This window comes from Bufo bufo, chromosome 7 (assembly GCF_905171765.1).
Source record: "Bufo bufo chromosome 7, aBufBuf1.1, whole genome shotgun sequence".
Classification (NCBI taxonomy): Eukaryota; Metazoa; Chordata; class Amphibia; order Anura; family Bufonidae; genus Bufo; species Bufo bufo.
This window is the reverse complement of record NC_053395.1, coordinates 43,365,731-43,390,629: the sequence shown is the minus strand read 5'-3', so window position 1 is coordinate 43,390,629 and position 24,899 is coordinate 43,365,731. Positions and strand designations below refer to the sequence as shown.

At 46.0% G+C, this 24,899-nt stretch overlaps 1 protein-coding gene across 4 annotated transcripts in view; it reads left to right on the top strand.

Annotated features, from left to right (window-relative positions):
- The first annotated feature begins 3,234 nt into the window (after nt 1-3,234).
- The window catches only part of USP42 (ubiquitin specific peptidase 42), a 75,809-nt gene continuing 54,144 nt past the window's right edge, over nt 3,235-24,899 (top strand). The window contains exons 1-4 of one of the 4 annotated variants that reach the window (XM_040439801.1): nt 3,235-3,365; nt 10,909-11,137; nt 19,234-19,443; nt 22,693-22,803. In XM_040439801.1, the coding sequence (XP_040295735.1) occupies nt 10,918-11,137; nt 19,234-19,443; nt 22,693-22,803 (541 nt within the window). In that variant the 5' untranslated portion in view covers nt 3,235-3,365; nt 10,909-10,917. Of the gene's footprint in view, nt 3,366-10,908; nt 11,138-19,233; nt 19,444-20,225; nt 20,490-20,872; nt 21,026-22,692; nt 22,804-24,899 lie in introns of those variants that run through there. The other 3 variants (XM_040439803.1, XM_040439805.1, XM_040439802.1) reach the window with 3 other exon arrangements.

The following is a 24,899-nucleotide window of genomic DNA, read 5'->3' as shown; positions in this document are numbered from 1 at the left end:
TCAGTAATGAGTAGCTCCGTCGTTATTGCTTCGGCATGCTTGATGTAAGCGTTTCCATGAGGTGAGTGGGAACATTTCTCCAAGTGGTGAAGACGGCCGCACGAAGGCCATCTACTGTCTGGAACTGTTGTCCATTTTTGTAAACTTCCCTTGCCATCCTTCCCCAAAGGTTCTCAATTGGATTTAGATCAGGAGAACACATAGGATGGGCCAAAAGAGTGATGCTATTCTCCCGGAAGAAGTCCCTTGTCCTGCGGGCATTGTGTACTGTAGCGTTGTCCTGCTGAAAAACCCAGTCGTTACCATACAGACGAGGGCCCTCAGTCATGAGGAATGCTCTCTGCAACATCTGGACATAGCCAGCGGCCGTTTGACGCCCCTGCACTTCCTGAAGCTCCATTGTTCCACTGAAGGAAAAAGCACCCCAGACCATTATGGCACCCCCTCCACTGTGGCGCGTAGAAAACATCTCAGGTGGGATCTGCTTGTCATGCCAGTAACGTTGGAAACCATCAGGACCATCAAGGTTAAATAAAACTTTCTTCCACCTTTGAATGTCCCATGTTTGGTGCTCTCTTGCAAAGTCCAAACGAGCAGTTCTGTGGCGTTCAAGGAGACGAGGTCTTTGAAGACGTTTTTTGTTTTTGAAGCCCTTTAGTCTCAGAGGCCGTCTGATGGTTATGGGGCTGCAGTCAGCACCAGTAAGGGCCTCAATTTGGGTCGAGGATCGTCCAGTGTCTTGACGGACAGCCAATTGGATCCTTCGGCTCAGTGCTGATGACATTTTTTTGGGGTCTTCCACTTGACTTTTTTGTTCCATAACCCTCAGGATCATTTAAGAAATTCCAAATGACTGTCTTACTGCGTCCCACCTCAGCAGCGATGGCGCGCTGTGAGAGACCCTGCTTATGCAGTTCAACAACCCGACCACGTTCAAAAAGGGAGAGTTTTTTTGCCTTTGCCATCACAACGTGTGACTACCTGACAGAAAATGACAATGAATCCACATATTTGCACAGATTTGGCCTTTTAAAGGCATGTGGTCCTAAAATTGTGATCAGCTGAAAAACAGCCTGTTTCAGTTTATTCGTTGTTTTCAATTAATTGAATGCTCAAAAAATGTTTTGTCTCACTCTCATTTCTTCTTGTTGCATGTTGAAGCTCTACTTGGAACCTTGTTAAGATCCAATAATGTAAAATATGATTTTTTGCCATTTTTCAAGTGGTCTTAAAGGGAACCTGTCACCGGGATTTTGTGTATAGAGCTGAGGACATGGGTTGCTAGATGGCCGCTAGCACATCCGCAATACCCAGTCCCCATAGCTCTGTGTGCTTTTATTGTGTAAAAAAAACTATTTGATACATATGCAAATTAACCTGAGATGAGTCCTGTCCCTGACTCATCTCACATACAGGACACGTCTCAGGTTAATTTGCATATGTATCAAATCGTTTTTTTTACACAATAAAAGCACACAGAGCTATGGGGACTGGGTATTGCGGATGTGCTAGCGGCCATCTAGCAACCCATGTCCTCAGCTCTATACACAAAATCCCGGTGACAGGTTCCCTTTAAACTTTTGATCAGGACTGTATTATCCAATCAGTGCTGCCAGTGTCAAACTGGGCAGGGACACCACCCCAAACTGGTAACACCCAGCTCGACTGTTAGTAATTAATTCATAATTACTAGGAGGAATAATAGAGGAATGGCACAACATAGAGTCATAAGAGTAGATGCTCCAGGATTGTTATTACAAGGGGAATGCAAGTAGTTACCAAAACTGACACATCAGGAGAGAAGACAGGTCCTCTTTAAAGGGGTTCTCCGTCGGGCTGTCAGTTCTCCCGCTGAGGTCTTGACCAGATGAGCTGCTGCTGTTTGATGTACAGGAAGAAACAACAGTACATCCGGTTCACATGAAGACCCCACAGCCAGTTCATGAGACTGCGGATTGGCAGCATGACGGGTTGGTAAGTACTGACTAAGCTCCCTTCTTTCCAGAACATAGAATTTAGTTCTGTTTTAGTAACTACTTACATTCCCCGTGTACTACCAATTCTGGGGCATCTATTCTTATGGCTCTATGTTGTGCCATTCCTGTATTATTCCTGCTAGAGGTTTACTGATGGGTGTTACCAGCTGGGGGGTGGTGTCCCTGCACAGTCTGACAATGGGTAGCACTGATTGGATAGTGTCAGACTGTGTAGGGCATCGGACCCCCCCCCCCTCCCCCAACTGGTAACGCCCATCTGGACCTTCATTGAAGGCTGCTAGCAATTCATTCATTACTTCTAGCAGGAATGAGGGAACGGCACAACCTAGAGCCATAAGAATAGATGCTCCAGAATTGTTATTACATGGGGAATGTATTACAGGTCCTCTTTGAACCTCTGGAGGACCCCTTGTACATGAGATACATGGTCCGTGTTTCGGCTGCATCTCATACCTGACGGTGATTTATAATTTCAGGCACTTTGTATCTGATCACAGGACTATTGTATACATCAGGGATCAGCAACCTTCGGCACTCCAGCTGCTGTAAAACCACAACTCCCAGCATGCACACTTAGGCGGCTGTTCTTGTAACTCCTATAGAAGGATTCTGGGAGTTGCTGATCACTGGTATACATGATGCGAATACACTGCAATAGCCCCGCGATCAGATAGAGACTGTATTATAAATGACCATGATGGTCAGTCTGGGGTAGGGGAGCCGCAGCGGACACACGGACAGTGATTCCGGGGCCGATCACAGTCATCTGTATGAGCAGTGTAATATAGTATATTGTAATAATTTGGGGCGTTTGTTCTTTTATATGGTCTGTGACTACTGGAAATCTCATAATTTCCAGAAGGGGGCGCTCTCCCTCCCCTCATATATTTGTTAATCTGTATTTATTGACGTGCATAATAGAATATCATTTCTGTAATAGTAGACTGCAGCACACGTGACACCACACTATGTCACACACGGCTGCATTCTCCCGCCTATTCTCACAATGCTAGCCGACGGGAAATCACGTGGTTCGCTGAGGGGGAAGAATAAAAAAAAAGGGAGAGGCCTGGTCACGTGACTGTGACGTCACCAATGTTCCCTTCCAGGATAGGCTGTCCGCGCTGCCTTTGTTTTCCCACACAGGCGAATAGGAAGTGAACGGCTGTGATTGGACCTCTGGGCAGACTTTTGACGTTCCGCCTTAGCCCCGCCCTATCGAGCGTTACTCCTCGTTTCCGTGGTTACCCGGATGTAGGCGGTGTGAGAAGTACGTCATTGTTCGAGCACATCCCCCGGCGGAGAGAGAGGAGGCCATGGAGGCGGCCGGGGACGTTCGGCGAATTTAATTCCGTTACAGCAACCGAGGTGAGAGGTGGATACAGCGTGAAAAGGGGGCGGAGATGGGCCGGCACCTGGAGAAAAGCGGGGCCGGAGCGCGGCGCTGAGGCGGTCTCCATGGTGAGGCCTGTGGGCCCTCCTCCTCCTGCTGCTCTGCCTATTGTGCCGGCTGTTCGCTGCAGGTCGGCGGAGCTGTCAGCAGCCTCTTGTGTCTGAGGAGCGCGGGCAGCAGGAAGCATGTGCCGATGTGTCCGCTCCACAGTGCTGCTGGCAGCTCCGGCTACTGCGGCTGTCAGTGACTACCGGAGGGAGCGTGCGGTTTTTACCCCATTTATTTATTTTGATTATTTTTTATTATGGCTTTCTAAGGCCTAGTTCACACTTCAGGTACTTGTAAGCCAAAACCAAGTGTCTGAAGGCTTCACTCCTGGTTCCGGCTGACAATAACTGATGTGTGAACTGGGCCATATAGGTGGATATATATATATATATATAATCTCCATGTGTACAGGTTATATGACCGCAGTGCCCTGTCATCTGCAGTGTGTGCACTCAGTATATTGTCATGTTCACACCTTGCGGATCTGCAGCGCAAGTTAGTGGAGTTTTTCCATCACGGCGTGCCCCCTGCATGTTTTTCTTTAAATTTTAACGCCAACTCCATTTTGAAATCTACAGTATGTACGTTAGGGCGTATTCACACGTGACAGAAAATGCAGCGGAAGAGTCGTTGCGAAAGATGAAATCCACAGTAGAGATCCGCAGGATAAGGCCTCTCGCACACGACCGTATGTATTTTGCGGAACAGCTGGCCCATGATGGAACAGTCCTATCCTTGTCCGTAATGCGGACAACGATAGGACATGTTGTATTCTTTTGCGGACCCCTTGAAATGATTGGTTCCACGTACGGTCTGCAAAAAAGGTGTAATGTTTGGTCCGTTTTTGCCCTCGGTGTGTTATCCGTATTCCACTGACGCTGCTAGGCTGGAAATTAATTTCCAAAGTATCTCCTACCAATGGTCCGTGAAACACTGACCTAACACGGATGCCATCAGCGTTGTCTCCGTGTTTTTTCACTGATGCATAAACTATAATGGCCATGTTCTGTCCACATAAGTAGTGTGCGTGTCCTTTTTTTTTTTTTTCACGGAACCACGGACAGTTAAAAAAAAAAATACTAATCCTGTGAGCAGACACATTGAAATGCGCATACCGCGTGTCCGAGAAAATTGGAAATGTGAACAAGGCTTAAACTGGCACGCTGCAGATGTCAAACCTGCACCGCGGGTCATTTTATGCCTCAGTTTTTTTGGCAGTGTGTGGATGGTGTTTTTTAAAGGGAACCTGTCACCTGCAAAACGCATATTAAACCGACCACAGTACCTTACAGTATCCCCCAGTGTGTTGCTAATCATTTTTTTTCTTTCCTCTCTGTGTTTCATCATATTTGTTAAAAACGCTGTTTTAATGTCGGTTGGCGCTGTCTCCGAGTCATGCTTGAAGTCAAGGGGGCAGTGGCCTCCTTGCTTCAAGTAAAGCTAAGCCCTCCCCTTACCCCTCCTCGCTACAATTAGATGGACATGAAGCTGGGATCGCGCTCTTTTAGCACATGCGCGGTACGCTGCCTGTTACAGCGCGATCCTCACTCACACCCGCCTGCATTTTGCTGACTGCGAATGCGCCGGACAGCTCGATCGCCCGGCTGTCACGCTGTAACCAGCAGCTTACCGCGCATGCGCTAGTAGAGCGCGATCCCGGCAGCATGTCCATCTAATTGTAGAGGAGGGGTAAGGGGCGGGCCTAGCTTTACTTGAAGCAAGGAGGCCGCTGCCCCCTTGACTTCAAGCCTGACTCGGAGACAGCGCCAACCGACATTAAAACAGCGTTTTTAACGAGTATGAGGAAAGAAAAACATGCTTAACAACACACTGGGGGATACTGTAAGGTACTGTGGTCGGTTTAATAATTCATTCCGCATCACTTCAATGGGTCCTCAAATCCGGAGATACGGAAGCACTAGAGAGTGCTTTCTGGGGTTCCGTTCCGTGCGCCTGCCCAACGGAAGGTGCCCGTGCATTGTGGTCCACAGCATGGGCACTGCATGGCACACCAACGGTCATGTGAATGAGCCCTAATGCTGTGCGATCCTGGCAGAGGTTCAGAATGGGATCTCGCACTGAACTCACTTGCTGAAATAGATTTATATTCACAGTCCCTGATCCACTTCCATCCTGACGCAGCTCAGCTCACCATAAATGGCAGGAAAGGTCTGCTCAGTGGCTAAGGCGTATCGCCAGTGATCGGCTGAGCGGGTCTTTCCTTGCATTTTTGTGTGATGACTCTGGACCAGGAAGTGATGAGAAGAGAGGACTGGAGCGCCAGCAGATCTGGAAGATGAATATGGTTTGAATGTGTTTTGGCCTATTTTGTGAAAAAGAAAATGTATACCCCGTCAGTAGGGTCTTCCAGCGCTGGTTGGTACACGCTAGGGCTGCACGATATGGGAATTCTGTGCGATTGCGATTAGGGCCCGAAAAATTGCGATAACGATACGCGATGCAATATTTTAAGGGAATTGTGCTAGAGGTCTATTTGCTTGGATTTTCAAGGCAAAAGCACACAGAAATTACTGATAATGCTGAAATGTAGTTATGCTTAACTCAAGAACTGAAAAGCACAGTGTTTTTCCAAATAAAACATCTTTTACTAAATTAAATAACATATTTGCATTACTGCAAAAGTCCAAAATACTAAACTTGCCATTTTCTTAATAGCACTGCACAGAACAGATAAACAGAACAAATAGAAGAACATTTGCTCATTAAAATAACGACTTGCCTCCAGCCCCTTCCCGCACTGTAACTGATGTATCGCCGGCCGGCGATACATCCGTGTCAGCCACGGAAAAAGTCAACCATCGCTTTATAAGACGCACTGCCATTTCCCCCCCACTTTTGGGGGGAAAAAAGTTTGTCTTATAAAGCGGAAAATATGGTAATACAATTGCAGCATTTTTTGGTCGGCCAATTGGCGATTGCGATATGGCGATTTATTGCGATTGCTTTGGCGATATATTGTGCAGGCCTAGTACACGCTTGTGATAAACTCGGCTCACACAATTTTGTGGCCATTGGCCGCCGTGGGTAAGTGTGGCTCGGCCATATGCAGCTAGCCATACTGTGGAGTTGTACCAGAACTGTGCAGCAATGTACTGCGTGGACTTGTCCTTTGGCATCTTATGTAGGCCACTATATATAGTACCACTTTTCTCATGTGTGGCATTTAACATAGCAGAAGTCCAGAGATGGCATTCCATATAAAGCACTGGATTGTGATGACTAATATGAATAATTGAGGACACTTTGGCATTCTAGTGTCCTCTTCTGTCCCTGCTGCTCTACAGAACCACATTGCCTCCAGGGGGCATAGCTTCGTACTTGTGGCAGATTATATACAACAGGACAGGTGTGCCAGCATACAGCCGTATGTATCATTGTGCGGGAATTGGGCTTTACCTGAAGGGCACTTCTGCTTGTAGCAAGGCTAATGTAATTGTGGCTGCAGTCCGGCGATATGAACTGAGGGGCTGCATGTGATTTACAGCATAAATGTGCAAATCTATTAATCAGGAGATTATGAAAGATGGATTCTGACCATTGGAACCTTCAGGACCCTGCCGTTTTTCACCTTAAAGAGGATCTTTCATCGGTCCAAACATTGTGAACGAAGTATCATGACACATACAGCGGCGCCCAGGGATCTCACTGCACTTACTATTATCCCTGGGCGCCGCTCCGTTCTCCCGTTATTCCCTCTGGTACGTTCGGGGACTTGGTTATAGTAGAAGGAGACGCCCAGGAGAACAAGGGCAGACTCTGCCTACTATAACCAAGTCCCCTAAGTCTCCGCCTACTATAACCAAGTCCCCTAAGTCTCCGCCTACTATAACCAAGTCCCAGGACATACCGGAGGCTATACCGGGAGAATGGAGCGGCGCCCAGGGATAATAGTAAGTGCAGTGAGATCCCTGGGTGCCGCTGTATATGGCATGATAGTTCACAATTTTCGGACCAATGAAAGGTCCTCTTTAAGGACCAGGCCATTTTTTGCAAATCTGACATGTCACTATGTGGTGATAACTTTAGAAACGCTTTTACTTATCCAGGCCATTCTGAGATTGTTTTCTTGTCACATATTGTACTTCATGACTTCGTGGTCAATTTGAGTCAAAATATTTCATTTTTATTTATAAAAAAAAATACCAAATTTACCAAAAATTTGGAAAAATTAGCATTTTTTTGCAATTTGCTTTTAAAACAGATAGTGATGACTCCTAAAATAGTTATTACTTTACTTTTCCCATATGTCTACTTCATGTTTGGATCATTTTGTAGATTACATTTTCTTTTTTTGGGGGGACGTTAGAAGGCTTAGAAGTTTAGAAGCAGATCTTAAAATTTTTAAGAAAATTTCCAAAACCCACTTTGTAAGGACCAGTTCAGTTCTGAAGTCACTTTGTGAGGCTTACATAATAGAAACCACCCCAAAATGGCCCCATTTTAGAAACTACACCCCTCAAGGTATTCAAAACTGATTTTACAAGCTTTGTTAACCCTTTAGGTGTTCCACAAGAATTAAAGGAAAATGTAGATAACCTTTCAGAATTTCACTTTTTTTGGCAGATTTTCCATTTTTTCCAGTAACAAAGCGAGGGTTAACAGCCAAACAAAACTCAATGTTTATTGCCCTGATTCTGCAGTTTCCAGAAACGGCCCACATGTGGTCGTAAACTGCTGTATGGGCACACGGCAGGGCGCAGAAGGAAAGGAGCACGATATGGTTTTTGGCAGGCAGATTTCACTGGGATAATTTTAAGTTGCCATGTCACATTTGAAGACACTGATGCACCCCTAGAGTAGAAACTCCAAAAAATGACCCCATTTTGGAAACTCCAGGATAAGGTGGCAGTTTTGTTGGTACTATTTTAGGGTACATATGATTTTTGGCACTGTTTTTATTTTTTGTTATTTAGAATGTTCATCTGACAGGTTAGATCATGTGGTATTTTTAGAGAGCAGGTTGTTACGGACGTGACCATACCAAATATGACTACTTCTTTTGGTTGTTTTTCAGTTTTACATAATAAAGCATTTTTGAAAAAAATAAGATTTTTTAGTGTCTGCATATTCTGAAAGTCATAGTTTATTTTTTATTTTTTGGGGTACTGTCTTATGTAGGGGCTCATTTTTTGCGGAATGAGATGATGGTTTGATTGGTACTATTTTAGGGTGCATATGACTTTGATCTCTTGGTATGACACTCTTTGTGATGTAAGGTGATAAAAAATGGCTGTTTTTATTTTACGGTGTTCACCTGAGGGGTTAGGTCATGTGGTATTTTTATACAGCAGGTTCTTACGGACACGGCAATACCGAATATGTCTACTTTTTTTTAATTTAAGTTTTGCACAATAACAGAATTTTTTAAACAAAAAAAATCATGATTTAGTGTCTTCATATTCTGAGAGCCATACTTTATTTTTATTTTTTGGGAGATTGTCTTAGGTAGGGTATAATTTTTTGCGGGATGATGAGATGTTTTTTTTTTTTTTTGTATGATTTTGGAGTGGTATGACTTTTTGATAGCTTGCTATTAGGCTCAGTTCACACCTGAGCGTTCTGAAAGGAGCGCTCTGTATGCGCGATTGTACGGGCGTTTACAATCGCGCATACAGAGACAAGTGTGCACACAGTGTCGCGCGTTCCCGAAAGTCTATGTACGGGAACGCGCGACAAGCGCCCAAAAAAACGCTCCTGTACTTGTGTGAGCGTCGGGCGTTTTACAGCGCGATCGTACGCGCTGTAAAACGCCCAGGTGAGAACCATTCCCATAGGGAAGCATTGGTTTCTCCTTGTTGAGCGTTTTACAGCGCGTAGGAACGCGCTGTAAAACGCTCAGGTGAGAACTGAGCCTTACACTTTTTGTGATGTAAGGTGACAAAAAATGGCTTTTTTGGCACAGTTTTTATTTATAATTTATTTTTACGGTGTTCACCTGAGGGTTTAAGTCATGTGATATTTTAATAGACCTGGTTGTTACGGACACAGCGATGCCTAAAATGTCTACTTTTAAATAAATAAAAAAACACTTAACACAATAAAAGCATTTTTGAAACAAAAAAAAATCATGTTTTAGTTTCTCCATATTCTGAGAGCCATAGTTTTTTAATTTTTTGCCCGATTGTTTTATGTAGGGGCTCATTTTTTGTGGGATGAGGTGACGGTTTGATTGGTACTATTTTGAGGGGCAAACGCCTTTTTGATTGCTTGGTCTTGTACGTTTTGTGATGTAAGGTGACAAAAAAATGATTTTAGCAGTTTTGATTTTATTTTTTCTATGGCGTTCAGGTGAGGGGGTAGATCATGTGATATTTTTGTAAAGCTAGTCGTTACGGACGCGGCAATACCCGATATGTCTGTTTTTGTTTTTTTTTGTGTTTATATTTTGGGAAATTTTTATATTATTTTTTTTTTTTACTTGAAACTGTATTTTTTTTTTTTATTATTATGAAAAACACTTTTTTTTACTTTTTTATTTTTGTCCCTCTCTGGGACTTCCACTTCTGGGGTCTGATCCCCTCTGCAATGCATTACAATACAACCTGTATTGTAATGCATTGGCTGTCAGCTTTTCTGCTGACAGACTGCCTGTGAGACCCAGCATAAGGGCTGGATCTCACAGGCTTCCGCAGAAGGCAAGCACCGGTGCCTATGGAAGGCATTGGGCTTGCCTTCTCTGCCATCGGGTCCCCGCCACTGCAGCGCGGGGACCTGATGGGGAAGCAGAGGGCACCTGTACCCTCTGCATGCTGCTGTCAGCTTTGACCGCGGCATACAATGGGTTAACACGCCGGCATCTGTGTTTTCACAGATGCCAGCGTATGCAGCAGGGGCTCGGCTGTCAGTGACTGCCGGGTCCGTGCCGCTGATTAGATGGCCGCAGCTCCTGCACCCGCCCGATCAGACCGCCATACATGTACAGCGTTGGTCCTTAAGTCACGTCCACCAGCGCCGTACATGTACGGCGAGGGTCCTTAAGGGGTTGTCCGCTTTTTAGCATTGATGAGCTATACTTGGGATAGGTCATCAATATCAGATCGGTGGGGGTCCGACTCCTGGCACCCTCGCCAATCAGCTGTTTGAAGAGAAGGCAGCGCTCGTATAAGTGCTGCCTTCTCTGCTCTGTGTACCTGCTCAATGCAGCATTTGCAATGGTGAGCAGTGTAATTAGAAGTATGGGTCCCCATTCCCTTCTATGCGACGGCTCTGTAGTATTCACTTGAACAGACAGAGCCGTCCCATAGAAGTGAATGGGCCGACATACTTACCACTGCAATTGCTGCAGCAAGCGGGTAACCAGAGCAGAGAAGGTGATTTATGATGCAGTGAGTTCCTATCTGGCCATGGGTCCATTGTACTGTGCTCACATGATGATGCAGTGTAAATGAAATTTGCCATCATTTGTTTTCTTGCTAATCTCTTCTTTTCATCCTATTTCTTTTTTCCCAGTGTCGAACCATGACCATAATCGATAAAGTGTCTTCAGTGACTGCAGCATGCCGGAACCAGCTTTACAAGCCAATGGCACCGTCAACTGGAGACAAAGACACAGGTTCCCCAATTTGGAGCATGGTATCCTCTCCAGCTAAAACCTCTCTTGGACCAGTACCTGGTGCTGCCGTCTATTCCAGCTCATATGTTCCTGAAAAGACTGTGGCTTCAGAGCAGAATGATCCACGTAAGACCTGGCTCACGTCCAGATTTCTTTTCATACGTTTTTCTTCAAACCTTGTAGCCGTGCTGTAAAGCTGCTTAGTACCATATAGATTCCTGCCCACTTCCACATCCAATGTCTATGGTGATAGAAGAAAACCATAATTATGCAATGCTTTATAGCAGAAGTATAGGGAGCTATGCAGGGGCGTTGCTAAGTTAAAACATTCGAGGCCTGGGCCCTTGAGGTTTTGTCCCAGGCCCGAATGTCCTGCCTGCCAGATAGATACAACTGTATTGCTGTCCTCAGGACGGCAATACAATTGAATCTAATGCCCTGCAAGAGCAGAAGGACCTGTGGTGACATCACAGGTCATGTGATCAGTTTTTAATGCAGTAGCTGAAGAGGACCTGGGATGATGTCGCCATCATGCGACCAGTGCAGGAGAGGACGGCTCAGCAGTGAAGAGAAGTCCTGGGAAGAAGCTGTGGTGAGGTCTGTACATGAGGAGAGGTAAGTGAAGGGGTAGATGCCTCAGTGTGAGAGGCAGAGCAATGTTGGGAGTTGTAGTTATTTAACTGGGACTGTATGTTAGGGCTGAACGGAGGGAAGTTTGTTTATGTAGGACAGTGGGTGGAGTGATGTTATTTACATGGGACTGAAAGTTCAGGGGTAATGCTATTTACATGGGACTGCATGTTGGAGGTGGCTGGGGAGTGGGTGATGTTTAATTGGGACTGTATATTGGAGGGGGCTGGAGAGATGGTGTGATGGTATTTACATGGAACTGTATAGTGGAGGGGCTGAGGAATGATAATTTCTGAGGACAGTAAAGGAGGAATAGACCTGCAGGGGGCATTATAAATACTGGGGGCCCTTCAGGGTGAGCATTATAACAGTAGGGGGGCGATATAAATACTGGGGGCACTGTGAGGGCATTATAACAGTAGGGGGCATTATAAATACTGGGCACATTAGGCGTTCTTATTACTACTGGGGGCTCTATAGGAGGGACTTATAGATCCACATTATTTCTATTAAGCGCTGTGGGGGCCTTATTACTACTGAGGGGTCTGTAGAGATCTTTATTACCACTGGGGGAACAATAGGGGGCCATATTTCTACTGGGGGCTCTGGGAGGGTATTAATACTGGAGGGCTTTTCTACTAATGTAGGCACTCTTGGGGAGCACTATTACTATGGGGGCACTCCTTTTCCTTCAGGATAGTATTTGGGAGTATTGGGGGGGGGGGGGAAGGGGTACAGCGAGCAGCAAGATAACACAGTGGGGACTCCAGGTTGGGAGATCTCAGATGATGATAGAAATTTGAAGAAGCTAAGATGTCTATGTGTCACACTCTGCAGAGACGAGGCAGCTGAGAGAAGTTGTGCGGACCGAATGGAGAAGATGATGATAGAGCAGATCTACATCAGAGGAGACGTCACCTGGGAGGCCCTGGATGTGAAAGGTACTGTATGTGCGGCTGTATAACAAGTACAGCAAAATGTGTTCAGTGCTAGTGTTTTCCGGGGGGGGACTCCGAGAATTGGGCCATATGCATTGGGGCTTGGGCCCCAGATCTTCTAAAAACCCTAGCAACGCCCCTGGAGCTATGTAAGCATGAGTGGCAACTGATGGCACATTTTGGGTATTACTATTCCTTTACAGGCCAGCAAATGCTAAATAAGGTGTATGCATTTGTATCTGTGACTATGATCGCTTTCTCACTTTAATCCATAACCGAGATCTGTCATCGGACTATGCTGCCCTGTTTGAAGGGATTGTCCAGTACTAGAGAAACATGGCTGATTAATTGAGGGGAAAAAGTGCCTCGCCTGTCCCCAGGTTGTGTGTGGTGCTGTAGTTCCATTTACATCAGTGGAGCTGAGCTGCAATACCAGATGCAGCTTATAGACGGGTATGGCGCTGTTTTTGAAATTAGGCAGCCAGGTGTTTCTAATTCTGGACAACCCCTTTAAAGGGCTGTCTCACTTCATCAAATGGCATTTATCATGTAGAGAGTTAATACAAGGCACTTACTAATGTATTGTGATTGTCCATATTGCCTCCTTTGCTGGTTGGATTCATTTTCCATCACATTATACACTGCTCGTTTCCAGGTGTTAGGACCATTGCTGCAGCGCAGATACGAGGTGGTCAGGACGGGAGCTGCTGCGCATGTGTGCCTATACACGCTCCCATGGTCATGGCCCCCAGACAGGCTAGCACTTTTTCCTATAATGTGCAAGATCGACCACCGCTGCTGGATTGCAGGGTGGTCGTAACCCCTGGAAACGATCAGTGTATAATGTGATGTTGAAATTAATGGATCCAGCAAAGCAATCAATATGGACAATCCACAATACATTAGGAAGTGCCTTGTATTAACTTTCTCTACATGATAAATGCCATTTGCTGAAGTGCGACAACCCCTTTAAGCTCTGTATAGTATGGTGACAGCTCTATTCTCTAATTGGCCAAAATGGCATAAAGATGAGTTGTGCCGTTTGGTTATTAGGAGCAATCAACAATGCAACGCACTACGTTATGAGCTCACTGCATTTATGAAAGGATTGCGTCCCCAGGGACAGTCAGCAGTGATTGGTGGTCTGTTTGTATGGATGTACATGCAGATGCACAGCATCCATTCAATCATTGCCATATGGACAGGGACAGGCAGGACGAGCACTCTACTCATGAATGCACTGAAACAAATTACTAATAGTCTGCTCTATTTTTTTTTATGCCCCATCCAACGAAGCGCTCATTCACATGACCATATGATCGCCATGCCAGTGTTACGGACTGCAAACAGTGAACTCTGTGCTGCGGTTCATTCCCGTTGACTTGAATAGGTCCACGATCCACAAGATACAGCAAAAGATAGGACATGTTCTATCTTTTGCAGTGCGGAGGCATGGACCCAAAAGCCCATGGAAGGGCATCTGAGTGTTTCCGTGGGCTTACAATCCGCGCCTCCCCACCGCATAATATAGGACATGTCTTATCTTTTGACATATCTTACGGATCGCAGACCCATTCAAGTCAGTGGGTCCGCGATGTGGAGTTCACACGGCCAGTGCCCATGTTTTGCAGACCACGATTTGCGGTCCGCAACACGGGCCTGACAGCCATATACACACAATATATTTGTGCCTATCCCAATAGTATGCTGCCCTTTATGATGGCTGCATATTCTGATGTAGGGTTGTTTCAATACCAAAATTTTGATTCGGTTTCGAAACCATAAAGTTTTGCGATCTTCGATACAAAAAAAAAACACAAAAAAAACTTTTGATTATTTAAACGTAAATAATAAGTGACCCCCATCATGTTTAAAACATAGTAGTGGGAAGATTGGGGTTAATGAGTCACATTAACCCCAAATCTTGCTGAATGCCTGATACATGTTTTTTGCCTGCCTTTATTTTGAGACAGGCTTAGGCTAGGGCTACACTGCGACTTTTTGTAGTGCGACTGATTGATTTTAACTATTGAATGACAGCAGCCATCCAAATGACAGCGTTCAGTTGAATGCAATCTTATGGACTGCTGCTGTCATTCAATAGTTAAAATCAATACGTCGCGCTACAAAAAGTCGCGGTGTAGCCCTAGCCTAATACTCTTTCACTGCTCATATACACACACACACACACACACACACACTATGCAGTCACTGCTCACATATATACACTATGCAGTCACCGCTCACATATACACACTATACACTATGCAGTCACTGCTCACATATACACACTATGCAGTCACCGCTCACATATACACACTATACACTATGCAGTCACCGCTCACATATACACACTATACACTATGCAGTCACTGCTCACATATACACAATATACACTATGTAGTCACTGCTCACATATACACACTATACACTATGCAGTCACTGCTCACATATACACACTATGCAGTCACCGCTCACATATACACACTATACACTATGTAGTCACTGCTCACATATACACACTAAGAGGGTGATGGTGTCACTGCCCACCCAAAGAGGGTGATGGTGTCACTGCCCACCCAAAGAGGGTGATGGTGTCACTGCCCACCCAAAGAGGGTGATGGTGTCACTGCCCACCCAAAGAGGGTGATGGTGTCACTGCCCACCCAAAGAGGGTGATGGTGTCACTGCCCACCCAAAGAGGGTGATGGTGTCACTGCTCACATATACACACTAAGCAGTCACTGCTCACATATACACACTATACACTATGCAGTCACCGCTCACATATACACACTATACACTATGCAGTCACCGCTCACATATACACACTATACACTATGCAGTCACTGCTCACATATACACACTAAGCAGTCACTGCTCACATATACACACTATACACTATGCAGTCACCGCTCACATATACACACTATACACTATGCAGTCACCGCTCACATATACACACTAAGCAGTCACTGCTCACATATACACACTATACACTATGCAGTCACCGCTCACATATACACACTATACACTATGCAGTCACCGCTCACATATACACACTATACACTATGCAGTCACCGCTCACATATACACACTATACACTATGCAGTCACCGCTCACATATACACACTATATACTATGTAGTCACCACTCCCCATCCCCCCACACACACAATGCACTGTCCCCCCACCTTCCTCTTCTCAGGAAACCTAAGAGCCCAGGCAGAAAGTGTCTTTTCTCTCCGGTATAAACTGCAGACAGGGAGGGTCTATCATCTGATTGGCTGACCTGACTCGCCTTCTCTCTGGTATTGGCTGAGCTGCTCGTCCTTCATTCCTGCTGCCCTGAATCACAGAAATACAGCGAGTGGAAGCGCCTGGGTAACCCTTTCCTTTCCAGATCAGAGCTGTCCCTGTTAACTCTTTCACTGCAACACAGGAGCTTCTAGTAACCTGTTTTGCACAGTTAAGCTACTAGAACTATCGGCCCTGCAGTGCTGCGCTGTCCTTATCATACACGGTGTATGGTAATGACAGCCCTGCTGTGCTCTTGTTATGATAATGATGGCGCAGCGGGGTCAGCAGCCTGCGATATGTATTACAGACTGTAGCACACAGTGCAGGTCAGGGCTGTCCTCATCATACACTGTGTATGGTAATGATAGTGCAGCAGGGCAGGCAGCTCACTGCATAGTTAAAGCCCACGTCCCCCCTCCTGCATTAATTACCTGCCCATTCATTGGGCTCAGCGGCGGCTGTGTCATAGGAGGGAGGGAATTGGGAGGGATTCCCTCCCTTCCTCCTTCTCCACTGTCTGGCCAGAGAGAACATGCGCGCCGAGCACGGCACACGCCATGTTCTCTTGTAAGAGGAGATACTAGGCTGCGCAGTCAAGTATTGAAAAAATGAACATCACTGTACTGAATCGATACTGGTGTAAAAGTATCGAATTTTTGATACCCAAAACAACCCTATTCTGATGACAAATCTATGTTCAAGAGCATAATGTGAATTCTCAGTGCAAAGTGCTGCTTGTTACAGAGGGTTTGGGTATAATCGGGATACCGAACTCACACGGCTCTTGGGCCCTGTTGTATATGGCTCCCCAGATACTTAAGCTGACCCCAAGGATGTCTTTACATTACAGCCATATTATCTCCTCACTACAGTATATTACTACCTGTATAGGAGTTGAGATAAGGAGCACGTGCCTAGTGTACCTAAAGAGGGTGATGAGTCTACTTGGCAAACTCTAGAGCAGGGGTCAGCAACCTCCGGCACTCCAGCTGTTGTAAAACTACAACTCCCAGCAAGCACATTTGCTCATCTGTTCTCAGTACTCCTATATAAGTGAATGGAGCATGCTAGGAGTTGTAGTTTCCCAACAGCTGGAGTGCCTGAGGTTGCTGAGCCCTGCTCTAGAGTCCTCTACTGCTGTTTTTCATATTTGGTCCTCCCAGTTCCATGCGACAGCAGGGATTTCTGAGAGGGACACCAGTACAGGATTCAAGAGAACACTATGGGGCCTTCACACGGCAGATTTTGCTACTGTCAAAATTCCCTGCGTATACCGCAGCAGAAACCACCGCCTACATGCTCGCCGTCCATTGCTGCACACTATGGCAAGAAGGGTGCGGTCTCTGCTTTAACCACCAGGAACTTTAGTGCTGCCTCTCATTGAAAAAAATGGGAGACAGAAAACACGCAGCCGCCGCCAGAGTTTTGGTGTGATGTCCGCGCCCAAATTCCAGGGGCAAAATCCGCTGTGTGAACAGCCCCTTAACAGAAAGTTTAAATTTTTTTTTAATAATATCCCAGCATTTTGACTTGATTCCCATTTAAAATTGAGAAATACACAGTTAAGTCACATTATTATGACCGCTTTCGTCATCGGCAGTGTGTAGCTCATGAAGAAAGTCGCGTGTGGTGTCCTGGCATGGTGGGTATATAAGGTGTGCGATAGGCTGTCTGCACACATAGACCTCGTGGCTGTCATGGGTAAAAGGGGTGTTTTATCAGAGATGCAGAAAGGAATGATTATTGGCTTTCAGGCTAAGGGTGGAAGTATTTCTGAAACTGCGGAGTGTGAACTGTTCTCGTGCTGCTGTGGCGAGTTTATTGTGAGTGGACAAATGCACACCATTGTGAATAAGCGATGTGGAAGCTGTGGAGCACCACGTGCCATTGATGCGAGAGGTGAATGGCGGCGATGAAGGCGCTCAAGGGCGGACCGACACCAAACGGGAGCAGCTCTCCACCAAAATGAACCAGGAGGCTACCAGACGTATGTATGTCTAATACAACCGTTCAGCGAACCCTACTGTGTGTTGGGCTCCGGAGCAGACTGATGGTCACTGCACCTTTGCTAACAAAATTGCATTGACAGAAAAGGTTTCAAAACTGGAAGTATCGGAACTGGGCCTCTGCTGATAGGCAAAGGGCTGCCTTCTCCGATGAATCCTGTTTTCTGCCCCATCAGACAGATGGACGTTGGCGTGTCAGGCGAGAAACATCCAAGAACAAACACCCTGCAACCATTGCCGGAAGAACACAAGCTGGTGGTGAGTGAAGGATGTTCTCGTGGCATTCTCTGGGCCCACTCATCCAAGTGGAAGGCACTCTCAACCAATTTGGGTATGAATCCATCCTTACAGATCACGTACACCCATACATGCTCATTGTCTTTCCTGGGGCGTTTGGGAACTTCCAACAAGACACTGGCGACAGCCAGAAATGTCCCACATTGGTTGGAAGAGCATGACCAAGACTTCCAAGTACTACCCTGGTCCACTAATTCCCCAGACTTGAACACAATTGATCATCTGTGGGACCACCTCGATCATTGTGTTCACTCCATGGATCGTCCCCAGCTGTGGGATGCCCTGCAGTCAGCATGGCTTCAGATACCTGTGGCAACCTTCCAGGACCTTACTGAGTCACTCCCGAGCCATCTAGTTGCTGTCTTTGCTGCCTACTGTGTGCAGTAGGAGGAAAAGATTAAGATGCACCCCCAGTCCCAGACAAAAATGTAAGAGGACCAGCAGGACCTTAACCCCCATGTTCTCTGTTGGATTTCTGAGGGGACGTTCACATGGCAGGTTTTACAGTTAATTGTGGCACAGACTTTGAGGTGTATGGAGGGCAGAAACGTGGATCCACCACCAGCGGAGTTTCGGGGTGGCCGTCAAATTAGTATTCTTAAAAACGTGCTTTTTTTAAGATGCCACGTTATCCCAATACTGTATACATTTTGCTTACAAGTCTGGAGGCCCATCAGATATGGCTGTGAGTGAATTTTATTTTTCAATACTTTTCCATACATGAAGCTTTATAGCGACGTAACAAAAGTCCAAATATTTGAGGACTCTTCAGATGGGACACACAGTAATTGTGAGAACCAGCAGCTCCTGAACTGGTCCTTGAAGAGTGGTCATGGATGCATTGCAGTGAGGAGGTGTTCATTTGTGGACACCCCCTTTAAGGTACTAATGTAAAGTGTTGCCCTGCTTTGTATGATGCACTTGCTGTTGTACTTTATCTGTTTGTGTCCCTTTTACATAACCTTTTGGACACAACGGATAGGTAATTTATTTTACATGAGATTTTCCTTTGGAACGAGCCTCATGAATATTACCATCTTTGTATTTTTCAGCACTGGCCGTTCCTGGAGATGGCATCAATCCACCACAAAAGATCCTTTTCCCGGCCGAAAAACTGAGACTGAAATGGCAACGTATGCAAAAGGTTGGCGCTGGTCTCCAAAACCTTGGCAATACTTGCTTTGTGAACTCTGTTCTGCAGTGTTTAACATACACAGCACCTCTTGCGAACTACATGCTCACTCGCGAGCACTCCAAGACCTGTGAGTACGATTTTTCTTATACTTTTGAGCTTGCTCAGTTGGTTAGTGAGGTCCTTAAAGGGGTATTCCAGTTGTTTGAAGTTCCTGTGGATAGGGGATAACTATTAGATCGGCCCCCACGATCACGAGGACGGGCGCCCTGTACTCCCCGCAGCCCTCCCCTGAAATGAGCATAGCGGCCTGTCGGGTATGCGTGCAGCCGTTCCATTCACTTCTATGGGAATTCTGAAGATAGCCAAGCGATGTACTCGGATATCTCCCAGAACTCCCATAGAAATGAATGAAACGACCACGCATGTGCGACCATCCGCTCTCTTCATTTCAGACGGGCAGCAGTTGGTATGTGGTGACCGTTCTCGTGACCGGTGGGGGTTCCAGCACTAGTACCCCCACCGATCTAATAGTTATCCCCTGTCCTGTGGATAGGGGATAACTTCAAACAACCAGAATACCCCTTTAAAGGGCAACCTCCTATTCAGCTTTTATTGCTGCAAGACTACTCGTGGCATGTTATTCATAGCACCTTGAGCGATAGCATGCTGGGTGTTGTAGTGCAGTAACAGCCAGTGATCAGATGGTTGCACCTGTGTAGGAAATAATAGTATGGGGTATGGCGTCCTACAGGCCCATCTCCTGACGAAACTAGTCCTGTATACATCCAGTCTAAATGTACCCCAGTGGGAAGCGGAAAACCTGCAGCGAGGGAAATTGGAGGAAAGTGGGTTGCTTTTTTTTCCAATTCAATTTCTACTCTGATCTCCCGTTTCCTTTAATGTTTCCAGCTGTAAGTTCTTGATGCTAAGCAGCACTGGCTTCAAGCAAGATTGCAACCTATTGCTAAACTTGTCCACTATAATCCTTGCCAGTGTCCGCAAACTTTGCCCCGCTGTGCTGTGACACTTAAGTCCTTCCTAGAGCAAAGGCTCAGGAGAGCAAATGCTCACGTTATCTTGCTCTTCAACAACTGCAAGCTCTTTTGGAGTTTTTTGGCCCTGGACTCAAGGAGCAGCCCAGGATTTGGATGATACAGCCACCATTTTGGGCAGGTATATATTTTCTGCACATCAATGTCCAACGACATCCACCTCAATTTGAATCCTCTATATAGGTTTGTTTCGATATGGTGGAATAGTTCAAATTAAGTCAAGCCCCCAGTCCCCCCCTCTAATCCTGTATGCCCCCCAGTGCCCGCCTATACTCTCTAAATATAGGATAAATGTCCTCCTTCTGTATACTGGGCTTAGTTACTGGAGTCTAGTAAATTGTGCACATGTAATTCCCAATACAGCCCAAATCCTGAGATGAAATACAGGTATGGGATCGATTATGAATGCTTGTTTTTTTCTTTACTGTGAGGCACTCCTCCTATGTTTAATACGTTTCCCTGATGGTGCCCTCCTTGCACTTTATTTTTTTATTTTTTTTTCAGCCTTTGCTTTTCTGAGCCGTCTGTATAGCTATCCTCGGCTAAGAGACCCCATACCTGTATACCTCCATGAGTTGTTTATAGCCATTGATAACACAGCAGCTCTTCCGGTGAACCCTTTATGCCGTTCAGCGGACCTGATTCTTGCCTTTTAAGGTGCAGTTTATAGATATTACTATAGTAAATTTTAAGCGTGCCCCTCTCTGTGTTTCCTTTTTTTACATTTTTTTTGCTGTGACCTATGCAATGGTGATCATTATAGATAAAGCACTTCTTAAAGGGATTTTTCATGATTGCAATATTGATGGCTTAGATGAGTAGTGGTCCAACACTAGCCACTAGTCTTGAGCATACTTCTGATTTGCAAGTTCGGGTTATCTAAGAATCACGTTATGGATTCCGCTACCACGGACCATAACGGAATTCTAAGGAGAAATCCACGTCACACCAAAAGTTCTTTTTCAAATAATGCTTTTGATACCTAACGTTTAGATTTACATCATTTTGTTCCATCCAGAGAAAGTGCCAATATAACAGGCCATAAAATAAAGAAACCCCAATGTTTCGGTCGGGTGACTACCTTTATCAAGGGATCTGTGGCCTCTACGAGCACCCACTGCTAAGGGTGTGCAGGTCTCATCCTTCTCCCAGAACAGAATTCTATTAAGGCATGCATCACGGAAGCCTATGACAGGCATTTCGTATTGCATTCCGTCATAATAGAAGTCTATGGCCAGCATGCAGAATGCAATACGGAATGCCTCTTATGAATTCAGTCATAGAATTCCGTTATGGTTCGTGGAAACGGAATCCCTTATTGAATTCTTAGATGAGCGAACTTGCAAGTTCGGCATTCAGGTTAACACTAGTCGCCACCTCTGCTGATCAGCTTTTTGATGGGCCCGCAGTGCTCAGGCTGGAGGTCCGGCCTTTTCATTCCTTACCCATGCCCACTTTTCGTTGCAGTTTTGTCCAATTCACTTGAATGAGACAAAGCTGCAATACTCAGCACTGCGGTGACTAATTGTATGACGTGCAGGTGTGTGGAGGCCACAGCTCTCGCCCCCCACAGATCGCAGCTGAATCAAGCAACTAATCAGCATAGGTGCTGGAGTCGGACCCCCACTAATCTTATATTGATGACCTCTCCTAACGATAGGCCATCAATATCGTAATCCTGGAAAAACCCTTTAACCAGTCCAATATAATATGCAGCCGAGGAAGGGAGAGCAGAGAATAGTTAAAATGCACTAACATGTAGAGTTGAGCTGGTATGGGTGTAGATTAACTGCACAGCACATCTTGCAAAACCAGATTGTATCGCAGCAGGCTTGTAACATCCGAAGGTATTCTCTGCAAAGTGTTCCCGCTTAGAGGAGCTGTCAGCTCTTATGGCATGTCTGTTTTAGTAATTACTGTTGAAATATCAATGCTGCCTTGTGTTGTTCCTCTGTAATTCCTCCCGGAATTGTATCAATGAATTGATACACCCTAGAGCTTCAACATTAGATTACTAAAATAGGGATGTCAGCAGAGAGAAGCCGTCCTCTTGAAACAAGACTGGGTCCACCTTTGAATACTGAAAGTAGACGATTCCACGTTGGCATTGTTTGCCACAAAGTATTACCTGGGTGAGAAGGCTTAAGGCGTCTTAACTGATGTAAAACTACCAGCCCAAGAAGCCTGGCAGCCTGAGTATCTGACTCTGACTTTCCCCAACGTGACTAATAACGTCCACACAGTAAAATACAGAAATGGCTTTATAGTTGGCAATCTTTTCTTTCCGCCTGTTAACGTCTCTTCCTCCGTCCCTTTGCTTTCAGGTCGTGAACAAGACTTCTGTATGATGTGTGTGATGCAAGCTCACGTGACTCAGGCCCTTTGTAACTCCGGAGGAGTCATCAAGCCTACCAGTGTTATCAATGATCTTAGACGTAAGTTTCCATCGAAATCATTACCTATAAAAACTAAATCTTGCTGTCCAGTTAGGCAGTCTGAACTGAACATAAAGCATCATAGGCCTCCTACTGTCTAATATGCACATCTTAGAAGTTTGACACCCCTGACATGCGCTTACCCGGGCAAGCTAGAGAAGAAGAAAATGGAAGGCTGGTGTCATTTTCTGGAGAAAGTCAACTGCAGTTTTTGAGCCAAAGCAAAAAGTGGAGAAGTTCTTCCTTTATATATAACTTTCTTTAGTTTAATCCACTTTTGGCTTTTGCTAAAAAAAAATTAAAAAAAACTCTGTAAACGTAGGACAGTGCAGAAGAGTAGTATAGTTGTGCCTAGGGGTGGGCGATATAGGCGATATGCGATATAAATTTGTGCCACGATATGGATTTTGAGCATATCGCGGTCCGGCGATATAGGCAATATGCTCAAAATCCATATCGTGGCACAAATTTATATTGCATATCGTCTATCTTCGTCTATCTTCTCCTGAGCCGGCACAGTGGAGAAGGAGAGTCCCTCCCTCCCCACTGTGCGCGGCTGCCGCTGACCACCAGTGACAAAAGAGGAGGAGGGGAGGGACTGGCAGTAAATCATTGAGTTTTCACGATCTCAGTGAGCGCGTGAAAACTCAAATCCGACGGAATATTCTAACCCCCAGGCGTTCCCATGGTGACAGGGACGCTTGCCTGGGGGTTAGAATATACAGGGCCACGCCGCTGACAGTAGAACATTTAAAAACTAATCAGTAACTTTAACTTTATTAATTGGTGATCTCTTTACTGTATACCTTACTAGGTCTTAGCTCCGGTAACAGCAGGCAGTGCGGGCGGGCGGCGCTCACTCACTGACGTCACGCGCCTGCTCCTCCCACTAGGCGGCGCAGGCGCGTGACGTCAGTGAGTGAGCGCCGCCCCCCGCACTGCCTGCTGTTATCGGAGCTAAGACCTAGTAAGGTATACAGTAAAGAGATCATCAATTAGTAAAGTTAAAGTTACTGATTAGTTTTTAAATGTATTCCTGTGAGCGTCGGGGGGAGGGGGGGGGGGGGGGGGATCTGTGGATGGCACCGTTTAGGGGAGGGGGGATCTGTGGATGGCACCGTTTAGGGGAGTGGAGGGGGGATCTGTGGATGGCACCGTTTAGGGGAGTGGGGGGGGGATCTGTGGATGGCACCGTTTAGGGGAGGGGGGGATCTGTGGATGGCACCGTTTAGGGGAGGGGGGGATCTGTGGATGGCACCGTTTAGGGGAGGGGGGGGATCTGTGGATGGCACCGTTTAGGGGAGGGGGGGATCTGTGGATGGCACCGTTTAGGGGAGGGGGGGATCTGTGGATGGCACCGTTTAGGGGAGGGGGGGGGATCTGTGGATGGCACCGTTTGGGGGGGGGATCTGTGGATGGCACCGTTTAGGGGAGGGGGGGGAAATCTGTGGATGGCACCATTTAGGCGAGGGGGATCAGCTCCCTGCTGCTGTGTGCACAAAGCACAGGGCAGCAGGGAGAGTGTAAAGTCCTATTCACCCTAATAGAGCTCTATTAGGGTGAATATGACAAGGGTTCTAAGTTCTAGCCCTTAAGGAGACTAATAGTTATTAAATAAAAAGTAAAAAAAAGTTTAAACACGCCCCCCCAAATATAGAAAACAATATATCGCAATATATATATCGCATATCGCACATGCTTAAAATTATATCGCAATATAGATTTTAGGCCATATCGCCCACCCCTAGTTGTGCCTGTTAACAAGAGGCTGGATTTCTGATTGCTATATTATAGATTATGTAGGGATATAAAGTGCTCCCGCTGAGGGTATATTTTTTTATATGCCTTTTGCTGCTGCACAACTTAAAGGGTTATTCCCATCTCAGACAATGGGGGCATATCACTAGGATATGCCCTCATTTTCTGATAGATGCGGTTCCCACTGCTTGGGACCCGCGCCTATAACGAGAACTGAGCTGGGAGAGCCTTGGCTGGAGGACCACAGATTTCCCGGGGTCTGTCCACCACCAAACGCTGCTCCCATTGAATTGAATGGGAGCGTGCCGCGCATGCACGGCCCAGGCTCCCATTTATTT